This window comes from Simochromis diagramma, unplaced genomic scaffold, assembly GCF_900408965.1.
Source record: "Simochromis diagramma unplaced genomic scaffold, fSimDia1.1 OVJJ01000747.1, whole genome shotgun sequence".
NCBI lineage: Eukaryota > Metazoa > Chordata > Actinopteri > Cichliformes > Cichlidae > Simochromis > Simochromis diagramma.
In genome coordinates, this window is record NW_024386897.1 from 1,322,104 (window position 1) to 1,342,331 (window position 20,228).

Below are 20,228 nucleotides of genomic sequence, written 5' to 3' on the forward strand. Positions count from 1 at the left end.
TTGCCAGGCCCTTTTTCTTTGTTGTTGTTTGTTTACTTTTTTGTCAGTTTATTTTTTATTTCCAACTGTCAAATTTCATATCTGCATGTCCTTTTCTGTGGAAATAGTGTAGCTTTAGAGGATGTTTGCTGGTTGTTTTTCAGCCTATCTTCCTTGCTCCTTGTTCTAGCACTCATTTGCCATGCTGTTTTATCCCTCTCCCCTCATTCTGCCGACCTCTGTTAGAGCTTTTTAAGGCAGGGTTAGACTACAAGTTCAGTCATTTGTATGTGCACAGAACCCTGCCTTTAAGTTGTAAGACTGGTTAAAACAATGGGAGAAAAAAATATAAAGGACACCAATAAAGAGTGTGTGAGAGAGATTTAAAAAAACAAACAAACAAACAAAAAAACTGTTTGGTCGTAGAGCATGAATGTTTGTTGTTTCTGTATGACAAATTTGTAAGATTTTATTGATGTAAGATTTTTTTTTAATTAATAATTAATGGAGTCAACATTACAAACAACAGAAAACTAAAGATAAACATTTTATTTAAGATCAACATTAGCCTAGAACTGTTGACAGTGTTGACTTGATGTGTGCCCACTTTCCCACTCAATGAGAAAGGTCAATGCTGCAAGTTCTTCACCTTTATGCTCTTATTAGAAAAGTATATCGTAATAAAAGTGGGAATAAAGAGCAATTTTGAAGCAGTGAAATTGTAATATATGTACAGGTGAATAGATATTTGTGTCTTGTCTGTTTTGATAGGTTTGTTCACTCATATCCTATTGGATGAAGCGGCCCAGGCCATGGAGTGTGAAACCATCATGCCTTTTGCTCTAGCTAGCAAGACAACCCGCATCGTGCTGGCCGGAGACCACATGCAGGTAAACAAAGACAGTAAGAATTCAACTTTGAGCTTGTAGAAGCCTCAAAAGTGGCCCTTTTTAAAGACTAACTGTATCTATACTGCTTTGTGAGTTGCTATATAATAACAACAACTACATTATAGTGTCTTGGGGTCTCAAATGCTTGAAGAGGTTTTTCTTTAGCCCAAAGTCAAAACACTTAAGGAGATGGAACAAACTACAGATGGTAGCTGGGACATCAAGGAATAGTAATACCATTTTGCACTTTGCTTATTATTAGGTTCTTATCTGACCTACTTCAGAAAACAAAGGAACAGGCAGCAGCTGCTGTGGCTCTGTGGTTTTAGAGACCACTTCAACCACAAAAAACAAAATATAAACTCATGTCAGTCAAGCTTTCTAAGCCAACACAAGGAATTAAAACCTAATTTCCTCGTCTGCTGGTTTTAAGACTGTGCACAGGATTACCGGTAGTGAAGTGGATGAAGATGCAGCATGAGTTGTGCTTAAATTACTTGATCTCTCTATTTCTTGGAGGAAAGAAAAACAGTATTAAGGCGCAGTGTCCACCAATGCATCCATATGTTTCTTTCCCAGTCACTCTCAGCTTTCTTCTGTCGACTTTCCTGTCCTGTATAGATCACTACAGAAAGTTATCATCATCGTTAATTTACATTACAATCAAACACTGTATACAATTTCACTGACTGTCAGCAGTAAAATGTCACTCGCGAATAACAAATGATTTACTTAGATATTTGGTCAACATGGAAAAGCTTTGATGGACTTCATTAAAGAGGAAAAATAATGAAGGGGAAGCGTGAAATATCTTGGGTGTAATTTTAAAACTACCATAGCTTTCCTTCACTACTGCTACATCCTTTTTTTCTTTTCTTTTTGTCCTCTCCTTCAATTTCCAGCTCAGTCCATTTGTGTACAGCGAGTTTGCACGGGAGCGCAACCTGCACGTGTCCCTGCTGGATCGACTGTATGAGCACTACCCCCCTGAATTCCCCTGTCGTATTCTCCTTTGTGAGAACTACCGCTCCCATGAAGCTATCATCAAGTAAGTGCCTGCTTTCCCTTGCTGCCTTGTCTTGAGTACTGTCTGAAGAAGTTGAGAGGGATGGGGTCCTAAGCTTTACCGAGTGAATATATGTCAGACACAAGCTGACTTGTGCTGCAATTTCTCAGTTAAACTGACCTGGTGATTTTTACTGAGACATTAAGGCTTTGGCCAGTCGAAAAGTTTGTTCCTCAATCCAAAGGGACCATGTTAGACAGCAGGTAGATAACTAGACATTTAACTGTGTTGCTGCTCAGGGAGCCAACTCACCTGCTAGCTGGCTCATTGTTAAGCTCTCCACAGCCATGCTGGTGATCTGTCTCCATTGCTGTGTCCTCCTGCTGTGGCTCCATCTTGCAGTAAAAAGGATTTGTCCTTTGCAACTTTAATTACTCTTAGCTGCCATCAAAATGGAAAAATAACTGATTTCTGGAACTCCATAACCAAACTTCTTGCAGTCTTTTCTTGCTGTTGTGTTACTGTAACACCTTAAAAATGAACTGCTACCCCCCCCCCCCCATCTCAACACAGGTACACAGTTATTTATTTATTATTGGCTTGCTGCCTGACATCATTACAGCAAAATAAACCTGCTCTGCTACCATTTGTTACCATTGGTAAGTCTGCTGCTTAGTGTTGTATGTTGCCAGAATAGTGCCTCATTCATCTTATTAAGCATAATACAGCATGATATCCATGATATTATAGCTTGAAGGAAAAAAGGAATAACTGTCGAAGCCATGCCCTTTGGCTGTGTCTATACACAGTCACATCACTCCACAGGTGCACGGTGGGGTAGCATCATTTATCTGAAAGCGATTCAGTAGAAAGAATTCTAGGACCAACTTGTGCCCACGTATGTGTATCTGGGTTTCAGACCACTTAGCTCTTTACTTCTTCTTGTTGTACTTGTTTATTATCCCAAAATAGTTTAACTTAAGATTTATGTTAGCTGATCTACTGGTCAGTTTCTGCTCTACAACACAGTCATAACTACTGACAGAGACTGCACCTGCACTTTTTGAGACTCAATTTTGGGCAGCATAGTTACATGTTCCCATGTTCTGGGCCTGGTCCATTTTACCACCCTTTTTCAGTTACAGATCTTTGGTCTAGCAGTCTTCATCCATTATGGCTTTCCTTCACTGTTCAAATTGGACCTCATAAACAGCTACATGTGTAGATGATCACATTTACATAAATGTAATCTTGGTTTAACCATGGTTTGCCTGCCAGTGATCCTTCTTTGATCTTAGAGAGCTTGGGTTTCCACTGCAGTGGCATCTTCTCTATTGGGCTTAACTCTGTTGCTGCTATAAAATCACAAACAGCCTCATGCCAACTTCATGCTCCCTGTATCACTTTAGAAATTAATACTAGTGGCAGACAATTAGAGAGCAAGTACAAAGTTGTCTTCATTGTACATCTTTGAAGCTTAAAGGATCACCTCTCATCAAAATGTTTGTTTAATTTCTATACTTTAAGTTGTCACTAGTACTGGTAGTATACACATTGTACCCATGAACATGCATACTCTGTACATAAGGCAAGTTTGTATTGTCATTGGGCACAGTAGAGTTTCAATACTGCTCCATATTGATCCAAACACGTTTTGACGATCATGACAAAAGTGAGCTTTGTGAACAAGTACCCATCCTTATAGTAAAGCTTAATTTCAAGGAATGCATGAATCATATATGTGGGACATGTGGTTCACGTTAATATCAGTTTTTGTGAACATATATTTGAAAAATTAAAAACAATTACCAAGATCAAGCAATTGATCCAAATTCATGTCACTCTTTTATTTTTCCTTTTCTTCTTCCCTTCGTAAAGCTACACGTCAGAATTGTTCTATGATGGGAAGCTAATGGCAAGTGGGAAGCAGCCCTCCCATAAGGACTTCTACCCTCTGACCTTCTTCACAGCAAGAGGAGAAGATGTCCAGGAGAAGAATAGCACTGCCTACTACAACAATGCTGAGGTATGGCCGGGGCACATGTACATATAAAGCCTTCAAGAAATATTTTTGGTCTTATAAACATCTTATGGAAATAATGTGGTTCAGTTTAAATAATTCAAGGTGTTAAATAAGTGGCATAATGACCCCCTCTGGACTGGTACTAAATGCAACCCAAAGCATATTTAAACCAGTTTCCTGTGTTTTATGTGTATAATTATACTCGCTGTGTATTGGCCTCTAAGCACTTCTAAAACATATAAACTGCTACTCACTATGGCCCCTGAACTCCACCTATTCAAACTCAGTGCTGTAACTGAGCTTTGTGCAAAAGCATGTTTACAAAAAAGGATGCTTTGTAAAAACTCTAATAAGATTCAGAGATTAAAAAAAAAAAAAAAAAAAAAAAAATTAGTTAAAATAAAAGATCAAGAAATGGTTTCTTACCAGTATAGTTGCCAACTTCACACATTAGCTGGTTAGAGTAATATAATACAATACAAAAATAACTAAAAGTTGAGTAATCTTTGGCAGTAAAAAACGCGCTTTAGCCTAGTGTCTGATTTTTACAGAGACATAATTATGCATGATTGTTAGATGTGGACCTATACACTCAACATTCTGTATTTGAATTACATAGAAATTAAAGTTGTTACCAGTCTTTGCCTTGGCAAATCATTGCAATTTGTCGCGCACATTGCCTTTTATTCCTGATTAAAGATGAAACCCATAAACTCAAATGTGATACCAACTTAGACCTACATTAAAACACATGAAGCATAAATTACTGAGTCCGAATTTTGGATGGGTTCTTATTTAGGTTTTCAGTGGACCCCAAGCCTTTATTGTCATGCTCCAAGCAATTAAAGCAATGATCGTTCTTGTTATCAATGCCACATTAATTACCTCCTGTTTGTTTGATATAGTACCCATGGTGAAATAGTATGCATTGAGTAAAACACGCTCATACATCTTATGTCTGTTGTGCAAGAGTCTGTTCAAAGCCTCTACCCTTAGGGCTAAGCTCAGTGAAAATTGAAAAAGCAACCACTTCAACTTTAATAACAGAATTCTTAATTCTAAAATTGTAACTTCAAAAATTATTTCCATCAAAGTTTGCCAGTTATAGGAATTTTTAAACTTAAAGATGTGGCAATATCTATCCAATAGTTTATTTTTTATTTTTTTTAAACAACATTTTTAAATACACATTTCATGGGGTCTTCAAAATGCTGCAGACACAGCAAACTGTCACAGTTATGGTTTTATCGTGAATGTTTGGTTTCTTTTCTGTTGCTTTGGAGTCTCATTTCCTTAAAATTTAAGTTTGGATTGTATATAACTGAATCACAGTTTTACCAAGAAGGCACACCTCAGCCATGGTAGTTGGGCTACCTTAAAAAAGGAGATTTTTAAGCATTTCATTAGGCATGAGTCCAGATCAGTATTGTCAGGTAGCATCACCTTAGAGTGGTTGTAGAAAAGATCAGTCGTGAAGGTGTTGGAGAATATAGCTCAGTCCAGTTATTTAACATTTTACTTTTTATTATTTATTTATTTGTCAGGACTGATGCTTCATGTTAAAATTGTATTTTTAAATGAATATTAATTGTTTTGCAAGCTTGTGTTTAGTTTTTACAGTTACAGTTATGTTATAACAGTTATGTATGTTTATTTTGTAAGTGGGATACATTTTTATTTAAAAAGTTGTTTAAAGAAGACCCTAAATCCAAATGTCTTGATTGTCTCTCCAAAGGTATTTGAGATCGTGGAACGGGTGGAGGAGTTGCGCAAAAAGTGGCCAGTGGCCTGGGGGAAGCTGGATGAAGGCAGCATTGGGGTGGTGTCACCATATGCTGACCAGGTGTTCCGCATTCGTGCTGAGCTACGGAAGAAGAGAATGCCTGAGGTCAGCGTGGAAAGAGTGCTCAATGTCCAAGGTGAGGAACAAATATTTACTAGCACATCCTGTGCTTTGTGTCTCATGTGTTAAGGTGATAAATCTCTATGAGTAAAAAGAAAATATCTTAAATTAATGAGCTGATATTTTAGGATGGCTTTGGTAGTATTCTATGTTGGCAAGTGTTAAAACATCATCATAATTAAAGATATCTATGGTAAGGCATTCGAAAAGACAAACAATATAAACCAGTTCAGAGCATAAATCCCTAAGCAGAAATGCTTGATTCTGTGAAGGTTGTCTCCTATTTTTCTCTTTGAAATGTTGCTTAAAATGAAGGAGACAAACTAAACAAATGCCTTCAATCTTGGGTGTAGCTCGAATGTATTCATATTGTGTCTCACATTATGAAATCAAGAAGATTTCATAATATGATTTGTACAATAAGTCTTTTTTTCCCCAAGTCTCTTTTCTGTGTCAGTCTCACGCAGCTTTCATTTGTATCACATTCAGCTGCTTTCTACAGGTCATTAGCTCCCTCATTAATCATACATGAAACACATGGACACGGAAAAAAACTCGAGTTAGTGGTTAGTAGTTGAATTTAACAGATTTACGTAATGTTTTTCAATAGTTTCTTTCAACAGGCAATACAGGTATACTTATTAATAAACATTTATTTATAAGCAAGGTAATTACCATACATTCAAGTTCCAGTAATATAATAAATGTCACATAAGCTACTGGAGAAATTTATTTGGCCACAACTTTAGTTGATTGTTGATAGTTGGTTGTCCTCGGTAAGGTCTTGTAAACTATAAAGTTTTGCCTTTTTTCTCCTTTTCTGTGTTTTGTTGGGGTTTTTTTTGTTTGTTTTTTTTTTTGTGGGTTTTTTTGATAGTGAAAGAGAAAATTTTAATTGAAATGGAGAATAGCAAGTTCCCAAAATCTTCTTCTAATAATTGATTTCAAATGGGTTACTTTTTTGTTTGTAATATTTTCTGTTGTCATACTGTTATGTCTTGCAAACCACATCTTTTTAAATAAATCTTTTTAGAATTTTCCAAAGATCTCTGTTCTTAAGATTTCTGAGTTTAGCACTGGTTTTTTTTTTTTTAGAGGGCTTAAAAATGTTTTATTAAAAAAAAATGTTTGCAGGTAAACAGTTCCGGGTGCTGTTCCTTAGCACGGTGCGTACACGGCATACCTGCAAGCACAAGCAAACGGCCATCAAGCGCAAAGAGCAGCTGGTTGAGGACTCGACAGAGGACCTTGATTATGGTTTCCTGTCCAACTACAAGCTGTTGAATACAGCCATCACCAGAGCCCAGTCCTTGGTTGCAGTTGTGGGAGATCCCATCGCGCTATGTTCTGTTGGGCGTTGCAGGTAAATATAGCCTAATTAATATTTTCATATTGTTGGTTACTAATAATTTTGTCTCTATACACCAGCACAGTGCATTTTAAATCAGACTGCCAAGGTTTGATTGAAATGCAAAGTTTCAGGTTTAATTAAAACTACTATATTAATGGTTTAGGAGTTGATCATTTGGTAGATAGTTTGATAGTCAGATAAATTAAGTGCATAAAAGTTATTAAGTGTCGAGTTTGTTCACGTGTGAATATCTGCTTATTTTTCACCACATAGAGAGCAATGGCGTACTCTGATAAACCATAATTGGGACACTACTAGCTGCCAGATCCTCTCTGTACTATTTGAATCTTTTTAACCCACCTCCGCAGCTGTCTCCATAGCAGCTGTAGTTTGTCTTTGCTTATGTTTTGTTTATGCTATTATGCAAACAAAATGTCTCAGTCAGTGTAGTAGCCAGCCAAGCTGTTATTCAATATTTATACCTTTTTATTAACTGAACAGGTTAAATGATTGCCTCTACCTGCAAGGTGTTGTAGTTTTAAAAATATTTTCTGATTGCCACTCAGTTCACAAGCAGCAACAAAAACTCTGCACTTCTTTCTTCCTAATGAGAGCTGAAAAAATACAGTCTGCACAGTCGGCAGAATAAGTACCATTTTCCTTTTCTATTTTTTCTTTTAAAGGGTTATTTACTCATCATTTAATCAGATTAGGACACAATCGATAGCCTGCCCAACATTTCCCTCATAGCAGTTCCCATTTTATCCTAATGTTGACACCTACTTGACTGCTAATGATACAGCTACTCCTACAGCACAAAAGTTTGTTTTTGAAATGTGAATGTCTTATATCGCCACATTCTTTTGACTGCACATTTTAGGACAGAAGAGAACTAAAGTCAGATGACAAATTAAAGGAAAAAACGGCTCAAAATGCTTTTAGTAGGTTTTTAGGGGGTTTACAATGACTCTTAACATTAGTGAGAAGTTGCCTCAAGCCGTGCCAGCAAAATGCCAACGACAGTATAACAGCGCCACCAGGTTCCTCACAGTTCAAGGGTTTAGGGTTTTTCTATTAGTTTGTTAGCCATCTTTTATAGACAGCTGTTGTTTGTTTTAATCATACCAATGGAAAGGATTGTGTTCTAAATAAAGTACACAAAGATTTTTCCTTTTCCTCGTTTTCCTTCTTCCCTCTAGTTTTTCTGCACTGTGCACATGCCTCTTTGCTATAAATAGTTGTGATATTTTATGTTTATCCCCCAAGGAGTGAGTTGTACCACTGGCAGGCAAAAAAATTCAAATGATAATCCATTAAACACCCAATTCAAATAAGAAACAATACCAGAGACTAGAAGAAAATTTTCAACATTTTTTGTTTTTGCCCACTTCCAGAAAATTCTGGGAGCACTTTATTTCCATTTGCCATGAAAACTCGAGCCTACATGGCATCACCTTCGAGCAGATTAAGGCTCAGCTGGAGGCCCTGGAGCTCAAAAAGACCTATGTCCTCAACCCATTGGCGCCAGAGTTCATCCCTCGTGCCCTTAGGCCCCTGCAAGGACACCATTCGTCTTCACAGGCCCTCCATCCCCACCATCATCCACATTCTCAGCATGCACAGCCAGCCTCCAACAAGCAGGGCCCCCAGCAGCAGCAACAGTCACCTCCTAAGGTAAGGTGTTTTTCAGTGTGGAGGGCAAAATGGAAAGAAAAAATACTGCATTTCTATTTTTTTCATAAGTATTTTGAATAATAATGATAATGCTGATGGTTGTTATAAACAAAGCTGAAATGGTAACACTTTAGGAAAATGCAGACACCTATCAAATTTCACCAATGTGTCATGTCCGTTAAATAAGTTCATAATTTAGTTACTTTATCAATAAAGAGAGAGTCAGAATTCACATTAACTAAACCTGTGGTAGTCTGTGAAGTTTCCTGAAGAGGTTTCTGCTGTCATCCTCTCATTGGATGAGAGGTGAGATATAAAACTTTTGTGCTGCAGCTGCTGATTGTCATAGTAACACAACCCGCTTCCCTGCTTGGAAGTGATTTTGAACTCAACCATTGGAAACACAGTGACCATTTGACACGGTAAACAAAGCAAAGTCTAAGAGGACTGAATTTGAGCTGAGAAGCATAATTTATTTGTTTGGGTTTTTTTGTTTGGGTTTTTTTTTTCCTTGCTTGTGGAAAATTGACATCCATCACTGTCTGCATATTGCTGTGTATTCCCATTGTCATATTTATGGCTCTCTACCTTTAACATAAGTAGGCTTCAAGATGATTTAAAAAAAAAAAAAAATGCAATAAAGACAGTTAAACACTCATACAAAATTACAAAAATAAAAAATTGGCTCAGTTGGATTTTTCTTCCACTGACTATTTTTTAACCTAATATGCATGCAGAAATAATTATTATTTTGTCACATTTATTTATTTATTATATTTTTTTTATATTATGTTATTTGTTGTCATATTAATAATACAGTATATAGTGATATTTGAAAGCTAATTGTTTGTACTATATATGTGTTATTGTTTGTCTCAGAGGGCCTAGGGTGTTGACAGGTTTTTAGGACCCATTTGCGTAAGAAGAATCTTAAATGGTGTTGAATATTTTTATTTTTATTTTTTTATGCTAATCCAATATTCATGTTAGGTAAGAACACACTGGTTTATCAAAATAGAAAGCAAATTATCAGAAATAAATTGAGTGCTACCTACTTTTATAGAATAAAACTTATAAAAGCTTTCCATATGTGGATGCAAATCAAATATCTGAACAAATGACTCAGTTTAATTTTCACCACAGGAAATAATTTTATGATCAGTCCTTTTATTCCAAAGGGAGGGGGGGAACCAACAGAATATTAGCATAACCTGTTTGGCAGAAGATCTGTTAATTGTTTAGGTCAGGATGAAATGTCTGCCTCGCCTCTGTGTCTGCACTGAGGTAAAGGTTAACGAAATCACCACTGCTGACAACCTGCTGCCATCACCCACTGGGCCTAATGAGCTGGAGCTCCGCAGTAGCAGCCAGCTTTACAGACTCACACACTTCTATTTGCACAGTCATACTTACAACTATGCTAAATATGCAGATAAACATTTGCAATTACACCATTATGCAGAATGTGCTAAATATTCTATATGTATTTATGCAGTTTGATGTTGATTAAAAGGTCAAATCTTTTTTTCTGGTGTCTTTGTACACAGTGTAGACGCTACACATATCGTTCTAATTTATTTCATAATGACAGTATGCCCTGCAGTGGATTCTGATGTTGGCTTGTATTTGACTGCTTCAGTGCATCATTTTAACATCCGTTGCTGATGATCAGTATTTTTCTAAAACTTAACCTCCTGACTGTTGTAGTGTTGTTAGGATTCAAGTCTAAAAGCTACAGAGCACATTTCCACAGTTTGATTATTGTGTGGGGAAAAAAATCCACTCTTGGTTGATGTTTATCAGCATGCATCAATGAACACAGAAAACTGTAAAGTACATTGTGGTTACAATCATTTAAAACTGAAGCATTGTTGGGCATCCATTTTGCCAGATACGTACTGTATGCTTCACTGAACTTCAGATTGCTGTTTTCTGATGCAGATGGTGTTTTTCTGCAAGTGTGCAAGACTGATAGTTGTGCTCAAATTTGCCCCATGTTAATTCCCTTACTAAAAATATGTTTAAGTCGGACATTTCTTGGAAAATTCCTCCTTTTCAGTCTTTCTTGCATGCCCCGCCGGTATACCTAGGATTTCACAGTACAGCACACTGCCCCTGTACTGACAGATGGATTGTGCTATTGTCACTAATGAAGCTTTAAGCTAACAAACTTTTTGTTTGCCTTTTGTCAGAACTAAGAGAACATTAGGTTACATGATCTAATTTCAGTCTTCTGGATGAAGCCAGTAAATGTTCATCAGTGGTCCCTTTTCATTCTCAGCAGACTCCTGCAATCTGGGAAAATTATTGTACAAGATATCATGTTTAACACCTAGTTCCAGAGAACATTTTGCAGCAGTGAATCTGTGATTGGATCAAATAACTGCCCTGCTAGACTATAGGCACCAGTTTCAATCCAGTGTCTGGCATTGCTCAGTTGATGTTGCACAATGAAACCGTGACAGGGGAAGCTGCTTTGCTATCACATGTCAGACTCTAGTCTGTTTTAAGAAAGGGATCCTGCTTACGCTATACAGAATTTTCACATTTGCTGTGCTGTTGTAATATGACTCAGTTCTGCCAAGTCTGCATTTTACATTCCATTGCCACGTTAAACCATTTGAGTGGAATAAATATATTAGATATCTCTCCTGTAGTTTATTATGGTTTGGTTTAGCTGCTTCTCTGTGCAAGCTGGCAGCCTAGCTACAACACAAGTGTGGACATATTTTAGAGATCCATAAATACCCATAAACATTGGCTTTGCTGTGGTTAACACAGCAAGACTGAATGAAAAAGGCTTTGGCAGACTGTGTGTGTGCTAAACTCCATATTTCAGTTGGCACTTTTGCTCTTCTCACAATGTTATTTCAGCGTAGCTTCTGTAATGTTCTGAATTATACATTTATTTTTATTATAGCTGTCAAAATTGCTTGTGCTTCGCTTTAGTGTTTTCCTTGTATTATGATGACTAGTCATTTTCCTTGTATATCATGTCTATCTAAGACCATCATAGCAAATCGCACTGAATTGCTGTTAGCATCTTCCTCCTTTAAGTAAGCTAACCCACAGTCATCTACTATTTCTGTTGCATTACTGATTACATTAATAGCAATAATAATTCTCATTCTCCATTCTGTTTGTTTTCTACCAATGTGATATGAGAATAATTTTCTTTTGGCACATTCAGACTCTTAACCTTTGTTACTGATTGTCTTGCAGGGTAAACATGCAAACCACACAGAGCATCTCCCACCTGAAGGATATGGTGAGTATAGCCTTTCTGCTCTCGATTTTCTAAATATTATCTTACCAGAACAGCAAGGAAACAGAAAGACAATAACACAAAACTAACTGTGTCAGTTGTGGTTAGTGAAGGGACAAAGGACAGCAAAAGAAAAAAGGCTGGCACAAGTTTAGGTATAACAATGCTTGTTATTTGCCTACTAAATAACAATATAAATGTGAATTGTAAACCCATATTTGACAGCTTTCTAAATCATTTTTTCTGTTATAGTGACAGGTGATATAATAAACTTGTTAAGCACTGTCTTTGTCTAAGCCTAAATAGCTATAATTTAGAACCAGAATCTAGAAAATGAATATTATTTAAGAAATGCTCCCACAGATTTACTTATTATTATTATTATTATTATTATTACTACAGATTTACTTTTGAATCTGACAACAATAATGTCATAACAGTAAAGTAATTTACCAATTTTACTTCTTTGCAGTCCAACCAAACCCAGCAGTGTTGATGGGGAACCCTATTCGGGCATTCACACCACCTTTGGGTGGCACACCAGCTGGTATGGGCAAGTCACCTAGTCCTGTGCAGAGGATAGATCCGCATACAGGTGCCAGTATCCTCTACGTTCCAGCTGTATATGGTGGAAACATGGTCATGCCCATGCCCCTGCATGTAAGTTTACTGGTGTGGTGTGTGTGTAATATTGTATTTTAAAAAGGAACCTATAAAACTGTTTGCTTCTTTTAGAAAAGTGTAAAAAAAACGCACTGCAGATATCTGTAAATGTATGTCCTTACTATTTCAAATAAGTTGATCAGTTATTATGGTCACAATGATAGTATTAAAAATAACAAAAGCTCCCCTGCCTGATTTCTGTGTACCACAGGAAAACATTTTATTGAAATGTATTTTTTTTTCTTCTCCCTAAGTTGCCCTGGCCAGGTTACCAGAATCGCTTTGCTGTGGACCCTCGCATCATGGGTCATCCAGCAGCCATGGCTTACAACTTTAATCTGCTGCAGCCACCAAATAGAGGCTCCCCCATTCCTTATAGTGGGGTAGCACACCCCTCTCCTCTAGGACTAGCCCAGCCGAGCCCAGACAAAGAGCCTTCTGACCCCATCAGAAATGGTTTGCCTTGACTTTCTATTTCTAAATCAAGAGATCAGTTTAAAAACTCTAATCCAATTTTATGCCTTCATCTAGCAATGTGGAAATGGCAGTGTTAAGTCTTTTTAATTTGTTTTGTTTTTGACGTCTTAGGTAAATTAGAAGGATGTTCAAAGTCAGAGCAGAATCATCTTCAGACACCAGAAAGAAAAAACACAGACATGAAGGAAAAACAGGTAAGTTGTTGACATTTAAATGTTTCTTTTTTGGGTTAAAAGTAATTTGTCAGTTTTATTTGTACCCAAACCCAAAACATATTTTGCAAAAGCAGTGATAAATTCCTTGTACAACTTATGGTGTTTTTATACCAGTGTTTATCCTTTTTTTTGTCTAGGGAGATTTAGACTCAGGCCAAAGTCGAAGTCTGGATTCACAGACAGAAAGCCTAGTTGGATTTCCCAATCCTCTGCTACACCGAAAAGACCCCTCAGCTGCCCAAAGACCTCTTAATTTCCAACTTGCGCCACCTAGTACACCCTTTCCTTCAAATCCAATCAGTGGAAGAACCTTCCCCCAGCAGTATTCAGTCACTAGGCTTCCTTATCGGGTTAGCCAGCCTCAACACCCAGGGATGGCCCAGCAAAATCAGCAGCAGCAACAGCAGCTCAGTCCTGCCTACACTGGTGGAAGCCATAATGCGTCTTTTTTCAGTGGCCCTATACCAACTCACAGACCTGTCCAGTCCCCGACTTTGAATGGGCCAGACTCTGGAGGAGTAGAGGAGATGAGTAGCTCTGTTAGGACTCCAATGGGCCACCCAGGAGGCCACCACTCAGGCCTGTCACAGCATAACAGGGTCAGCAGCTTTGGGGATGAGGTTCAGGATGGAAACCCAGGAGATGGTTTGGGTGAGTAAACACTATATTTACTAGTAATTTAATTTTAGTTAGCTAATGAATTGTGTTACAAAGGAGGGAGCTGAATCTGATGATGATGGAAAATTAGCATCTTATTATTTCTACTTAGAATTTTCATTTAATTTGAGTCTGAGGGATTTAATTCATCTCTTTTTTTCATATAGACATTTTTTCAAGAGATTCTGAACTTGGTAGTCATGTATTCAGAGATGGTTCTGCTTATGCAGATGTTGAAGTTTGTATAGTATCCTGCTCAGGATTGAAAGGTGCTTGCACGTTCAATCAGACTGGTTCTGTTCTCCTCAAAGAAAACTTTCTCTGAACTTTTAAAGCAACAATCTCCATGGTTGAGATGTGAGGAGATTGTTTGTCAAATAGTCAAATTTCACATTCCTTTTTTGGATTAGAATGTGCAGCTTTCATATGTTTAAAAATATGAAAGGGTAAATATTTGATTTTGCAGTACATTTAATATATTGAATATTTATTCATAAAGAATCTACTTAAAGGTATTCTTAACCATGCTGTGTATACTAACCCTGCAGCTCATATAATTATGCAGAATACATGAATGACTCCAAAAACTAACCAGACCATTGCCCTTTCAGATCTTCAGGGACCCTTGGCTCTAGAGGCCCTTACCCAGCAGCAGCAGCAGCAGGCAGCTAGGCTGGGCCAGTGGGGGGAGGCAGCAAGCCCTTTCATCCAGGCCAGTGTTGCCTTTCCTCTGCCCCAACAGCTTGCCCACCTTGCTCAATCCAACATGGCTCGCTTTCCCCATCAGCTGCTTCGGGCAGGTAACTGGGGCCTTAGTTCCAATCTGGATGATGAAGCTGTTCCTTCTGCCTCGACCGGGCCAACTTTCAGCAGGTTAGACTGGGCACTAGTATGTTTTATAGTCATTTGTAAAGGTCTACTAACTTGATCTCATAGAAATATTATAGGTTAAATATTGGACTTTATATCATATGTTAAGCACAATTAGGTTTTTTTTTTCTTTTTCTTTTGTTTTAAAACAAAATACATAGTTCAAAAAAATAAAAAAGTAAACAATTTTCATTTCTAGGTATCCAGGTCTCTTGAGAGAGATGGCTCCACAGGAACAGCCTGAGCCCAGGGAAGCAGTTGAGATGCAGCCCCCACCTCAGTCTCGCCTCCTCCAGTATCGCCAGTCCCAGCCCCGTGGCTCGGGTGACCCTTCATCCTCTTTAGGTGCCATTTCCAATCAAGCTGGCCCTTTTCCATCAGGACTCTACCCCCATGACACAGGTCGGGATCTACTGAACGAAAACCTTCTTAACAGCCAAGGTCTGCAGCAGCACCCAGGGAATCCCCTGTACAATACTGGTAGCTTTCCACATCAGCCACCAGCTCAATCTGCCAGCCCCCCTCCTGCCCAGGTCAAATACCTTCTGCAAGAGGCCCAGTGGCCCCATGGTGGAGCTACATCAGTGAGCCCACCACAGCAGAACCCTCTGATGGGGAATCAGGGCCACGGCCTTCCTTATGGACTGCCCATCATGGCTCACCCTAGCAGGCAGGAGCAGGTTCACCTGATGCAGCTTCACCATCAGCACCACCAGCAGCAGCAACAGCAGCAGCAACAGCAGCAGCAGCAGCAACAACAACAACAAAATCAAGGTCCAGATCAGGAGCCCTACCACCCATTATCCCCCAGAACATCAGCAGCCACAGCACATCACAATGTAGATGAGGTAAGGGCTCTTCATTAATGTGGTATTCAATAATATTTCAGTGAAATTAGCAATGAGTCTGAACTGCCTGAAGTAGCATCTCTATGCTAAGGTTATTCATCCAAAGCAACAAAGTTAAGGGGGCACAGCTAAAAGTGAAGGCACAAAGATCCAGTTCATCCAGTTACTCCAATTATGGGTGGTGATGCCCAGCAGACAGCTGTGGGGCTACAGCTGCTTCTGTCAGATCACTTGTCATCAGATCAGTCCTACTCCAATTTCTAGTATCCAGATAGATGACTTATTAAACGAAAATCTGTGCAGTTGTTTTAATGTTGGAAATTAATGCCTAGAGAAGAAAAAAATTGTATTGCCTCAGGCTCTAAGCATTTTAACATGGGAGTCTTTAAGGATACACTCAAACTTGAAGTACCAGAGGTTGTTGCTTGGTGTAAATATCATAAAAATACTATTTGGGAAATGAATTAGTAAGAACATTATGTAATGCTAATTAACCATATGGTCATATTAATGGTAAGCCAGTATTCAGCCAAATCAAGTTATTAACTGAAATGCTGTTTCACTCTTACTGCTCGCTGCTTTCTTAAAGTAGGGATTTCAAACAGCCCTGGATTATAATACACCAACAGACAATGGTGGATAATTGTGGGCTTAAAGTTTTGTTTTTTAAATCACCCAAATTTTAACTTAAAAAAAAAAATAAAAATCAATATGGAAGATGTGTTACTGTAATGCTGTTCTACAAGAAGTAGCTAAACTAAGCAAGGTCTGGAAAAGGTTGTTCTCTCTTATTACAACACTGAGAGCATACATTCACTTTGTTGTCAGTCACTGGGAATTTAAACCAATTGAATACTCTTTGTAGTCACTATATATCACCTTCTGACCTTGTTTTTGTATCTGTGTTTACAGTATGAACCCAGAGGTCCAGGGCGGCCTCTTTATCAGCGCCGTATCTCGTCCACCTACCCAGATGAATCATCTCCAGCCAACACCCACAATACCCTGTCACAGCAATCCCAGCCTTGTGCATCAGATACCCAGGACCACCCTCATCCTCACATACAGCATCATCAGCACCCACACGCCCCCTACAGCTATCCTTCACATGACCACCTCTGGCCAAGTAATGGAGGCGGTCCGGGTCCGTTTCAGAACATTCCATGTAACGGAGCCGGCACGCTCGCTCAGCATCGGGACCTTCTAGGTAAATCTTTCTGTTTTCAAGCCCAATTTCCTCTTCACTTGATTATTTGGATTGTTTTGAGATAGTTGTTTATTATATATGCTAAATTCTATGTCCGTGTCTCATTCACCTCTCATAACCTTTGGCTGCCTTCCCATATGACAGCTTCCAAGGCCCTTCGTCAGGCAGAGGAGCATGCAAAGGCAGAAGCCACAGGAACACAGCAGACACATCCACACTCCCTCAACTCCCTTCAGCATCAGTTTCCTCCTCTCATGCCCAACAACAAGCAGCAGCAGCCTCAGCCTCCCACCGAGCCCAGCGAGGGGGCTCCAAATTTAGGCAAACAGCCTACCATGTCCTACGCGAGCGCTCTTCGCGCTCCACCTAAGCCCCGGGCAGTTCGGCCTGAACAGGTCAAGAAGAATAGCGACCCCCTCTCCCTCCTACAAGAGCTGAGTATAGGAAGTTCAAATGGTAGCAATGGGTACTATTCCTATTTTAAATGAGTGTCACTTCTCCCACATAAGTGAATAAGTAATAATTTAAAAAAACAAATAAAAAAAAAAAAACAAATAAAAAAGAAAATTATAAAAAAGGTAAAATCATTTCTAAAAACACAAAAATTGTGCAAAGTGCATTTACAAGTTGTTTCTATCAGTAGGTTGGTTTTATGCATTTTGTTTCATTTAAACTTTTTATTTTTAACAGTCATTTTTTTCCCTCCTATTTCACATATCTGTGAAGAAAATAAGTATATATAATGAATGCATTACTGGTATATATACATACTCATTATGTATATATGAATATATACTTATATTATCTACACTTGTATATGTACGTAATGCTTAAAAAAAAAAAAAAAAAAAAAGCAAAAAACAAACATAAAAAAACAAAAAAAGCTCAAAAACAATGGTGTCTGTTGGTTGACCACTTAGCTCCCGCTTGTATTTTTCCTTATTGAAGTTGTTTTGCGAAATAAGTATGTTTTTATTATTTTTTATTCCTCCGTTTCGAGTGGACATTACTTATTGATTTTCATACTACTGTAGATGTAATGGACATAAGCTAAGTGGTCAACTGACACAGAAACTACATGGAACAGTGTATAGAAGTAGATAAATTTTGCTCTAATATGTACATATAAAGAAAAAATAAAAGACTGAATCGTATGCCACAGACATGTCCTTAAATTCCTGTATCATGCTAGATTTGCAATATGAGTTTTAAAGTTTTGTTTTTCCTGTTTTTAGCTTCTGATCTTTAATTCTTAGACATCCTTACCTGGGAATCATCTTCAGTCATTTTTAGTAGAAAATGTGATTATTTATGGGGAAAAAATTACAAATATCGATTGCATATTTTAGCTTTTACCAGCTTCAACATCAAAGCAGCAACAACTGTTTCATTCCTCCTCTCTTTGCGTTAAAGATCAGAGAACACCATCCTTGTCAGTGATAAGATTATCCTAGACTGCTTTGCTTGTGGCTGACACGCAGTTACATGAATTCTTTGTTGTTGTTGTTGGTGGTTTTATTTTATTTTATTCTTTGTTTAAGACCGTCATTGCATCGTGGACTTACTTTGCAACTCTTGTCCAACAGTATGACATTGTTTCAGTATAATTACTGGAGTGAAATGGTTTGTTTGTTTGTGTTTTGCTATTGGGCAGAGTTCTGTTTTTATTGTGTTGTTTTGTTTGAAAAGGTTGCAGTACTCTGAAGGCTTGTGTAAGTGAAGAAAGGACAGTGAGGTCAGAGTAGTGTGTCTAACAGGCAAACTGAGAAGATCTAGAATTGCAGTCAGATGTTTTTGAACACACGAAATTATTGGTCTTACGTATGTTGGAACTTAAGAGTAAACACCCTGAAATGTTGTAGGTGTGACAACTTTTTTTTATATATATATATATGCTTCTTTATTTTCTTTATAATAACAATGAATAGAAAATTGCCCAAAGTTGATGATAGACCCGTTATGTTAACCTGATCTCAGATGATTTGCCAGTTTCTTGCCACTTAGTTTTAGGCCAGAATGTCCAAAGGTTTTGAAGTCCTTAGGAATAAATATTACTTACATCTTTTGTTGTTTTGTTGCAAACATTGGTCATTGATCATTTCAGTCCTGCTCAAAGTCAGCAGCTTTTCCATGAGCTGGGTATTTTTGGAAATTCAGAGTATGTAATATCAACCTTTTTAAAACTGCTGAAAAGAAAAATGAAGAGTAACATAGAACTCGCTGTTCAGAAACCTTTGACTGTTTTGCTTGTAGGGTGTGAATATAAAGAATGAATCGGAAATATTGGGTTTGCTCCTCGTGGTTCACAGAACCTTTTTATTCAGATTAGATATATTAGCGCTACTGCAGTAGACACGTTTCATTCTCTTTAATCTAACTGAAATTGCTCTGCTCGTGCTTTGCATTTCACTACGAACATTTTTCTATATTTGTAACATCTTAATAAATTACAGGATGAATCATGCCGCTGAGTTACTCAAAAGGAGTTGACACACAACAGGAAGACACACGTACGCGCACATGAATTTTACTTGAAACCCAGCTGATTTGAGTCATGTGGAAATGAAGTATAAAAAGATGCTCGCACACTGTATCTGCCTATTTTATTTAACAAAAAAAAAAAAAAAAAAAAGCGACAAAGCAATAGTGACAACAGTGGTCCAGCGCTCAGTCCTGTCATGTAATTCATGAATTGTTAACACATCACTGCCCCATCTGCAATTTGCTAAAAAGAATAAATCGTCCTGCTGTTTCTTGGCTTCCACATGGTAGTTAATCTCTCATAAATCTCTCTAAAGGTCACTTCCTCAGAACCCCACTGCTAATAACTTTGTTTTCAGCAGAGAGCTTCATACACGGTATGGTTTCATTTTTGTCACATTCTAGCTCAAAGGTCCAGATTTTTTGACTTTGCAGAGAACACATACTTGTAAATATACATTTTCTAGGTATTTACAAACAAGAACTTTGGGAACGCCTCAATTTTGTAGAAGCTGTTCAAAGAAGAGGTATGCCCTTTTTAATTATGCAAATTCACAAAACAAAGAATTCTAGAAATGGACAACAACAACCCGGTTGGTAGTTGCAACATCTTGGAACTTTTTTTTTTTTTTTTTTTTTTAAGATTTTGTTTTTGTTGTTGTTGTTGTTTTTTTTGTTTGTTTTTGTTTTTCTCTTAAAGATGGTGTCTGGCTTATTAG

General features: G+C 37.8%; 1 protein-coding gene across 1 annotated transcript in view; it reads left to right on the top strand.

Annotated features, from left to right (window-relative positions):
- The window catches only part of helz (helicase with zinc finger), a 47,909-nt gene extending 28,155 nt beyond the window's left edge, over nucleotides 1–19,754 (top strand). Inside the window, exons 19-33 of the mRNA XM_040034276.1 lie at nucleotides 751–869; nucleotides 1,772–1,917; nucleotides 3,754–3,901; nucleotides 5,634–5,817; nucleotides 6,936–7,164; nucleotides 8,547–8,826; nucleotides 12,049–12,094; nucleotides 12,564–12,751; nucleotides 13,009–13,210; nucleotides 13,343–13,425; nucleotides 13,584–14,097; nucleotides 14,715–14,976; nucleotides 15,173–15,821; nucleotides 16,734–17,028; nucleotides 17,173–19,754. Of these exons, the coding sequence (XP_039890210.1) occupies nucleotides 751–869; nucleotides 1,772–1,917; nucleotides 3,754–3,901; nucleotides 5,634–5,817; nucleotides 6,936–7,164; nucleotides 8,547–8,826; nucleotides 12,049–12,094; nucleotides 12,564–12,751; nucleotides 13,009–13,210; nucleotides 13,343–13,425; nucleotides 13,584–14,097; nucleotides 14,715–14,976; nucleotides 15,173–15,821; nucleotides 16,734–17,028; nucleotides 17,173–17,516 (3,689 nt within the window). The 3' untranslated portion in view covers nucleotides 17,517–19,754. The remainder of the gene's footprint in view (nucleotides 1–750; nucleotides 870–1,771; nucleotides 1,918–3,753; nucleotides 3,902–5,633; nucleotides 5,818–6,935; nucleotides 7,165–8,546; nucleotides 8,827–12,048; nucleotides 12,095–12,563; nucleotides 12,752–13,008; nucleotides 13,211–13,342; nucleotides 13,426–13,583; nucleotides 14,098–14,714; nucleotides 14,977–15,172; nucleotides 15,822–16,733; nucleotides 17,029–17,172) is intronic.
- The last annotated feature ends 474 nt before the right edge of the window (nucleotides 19,755–20,228 follow it).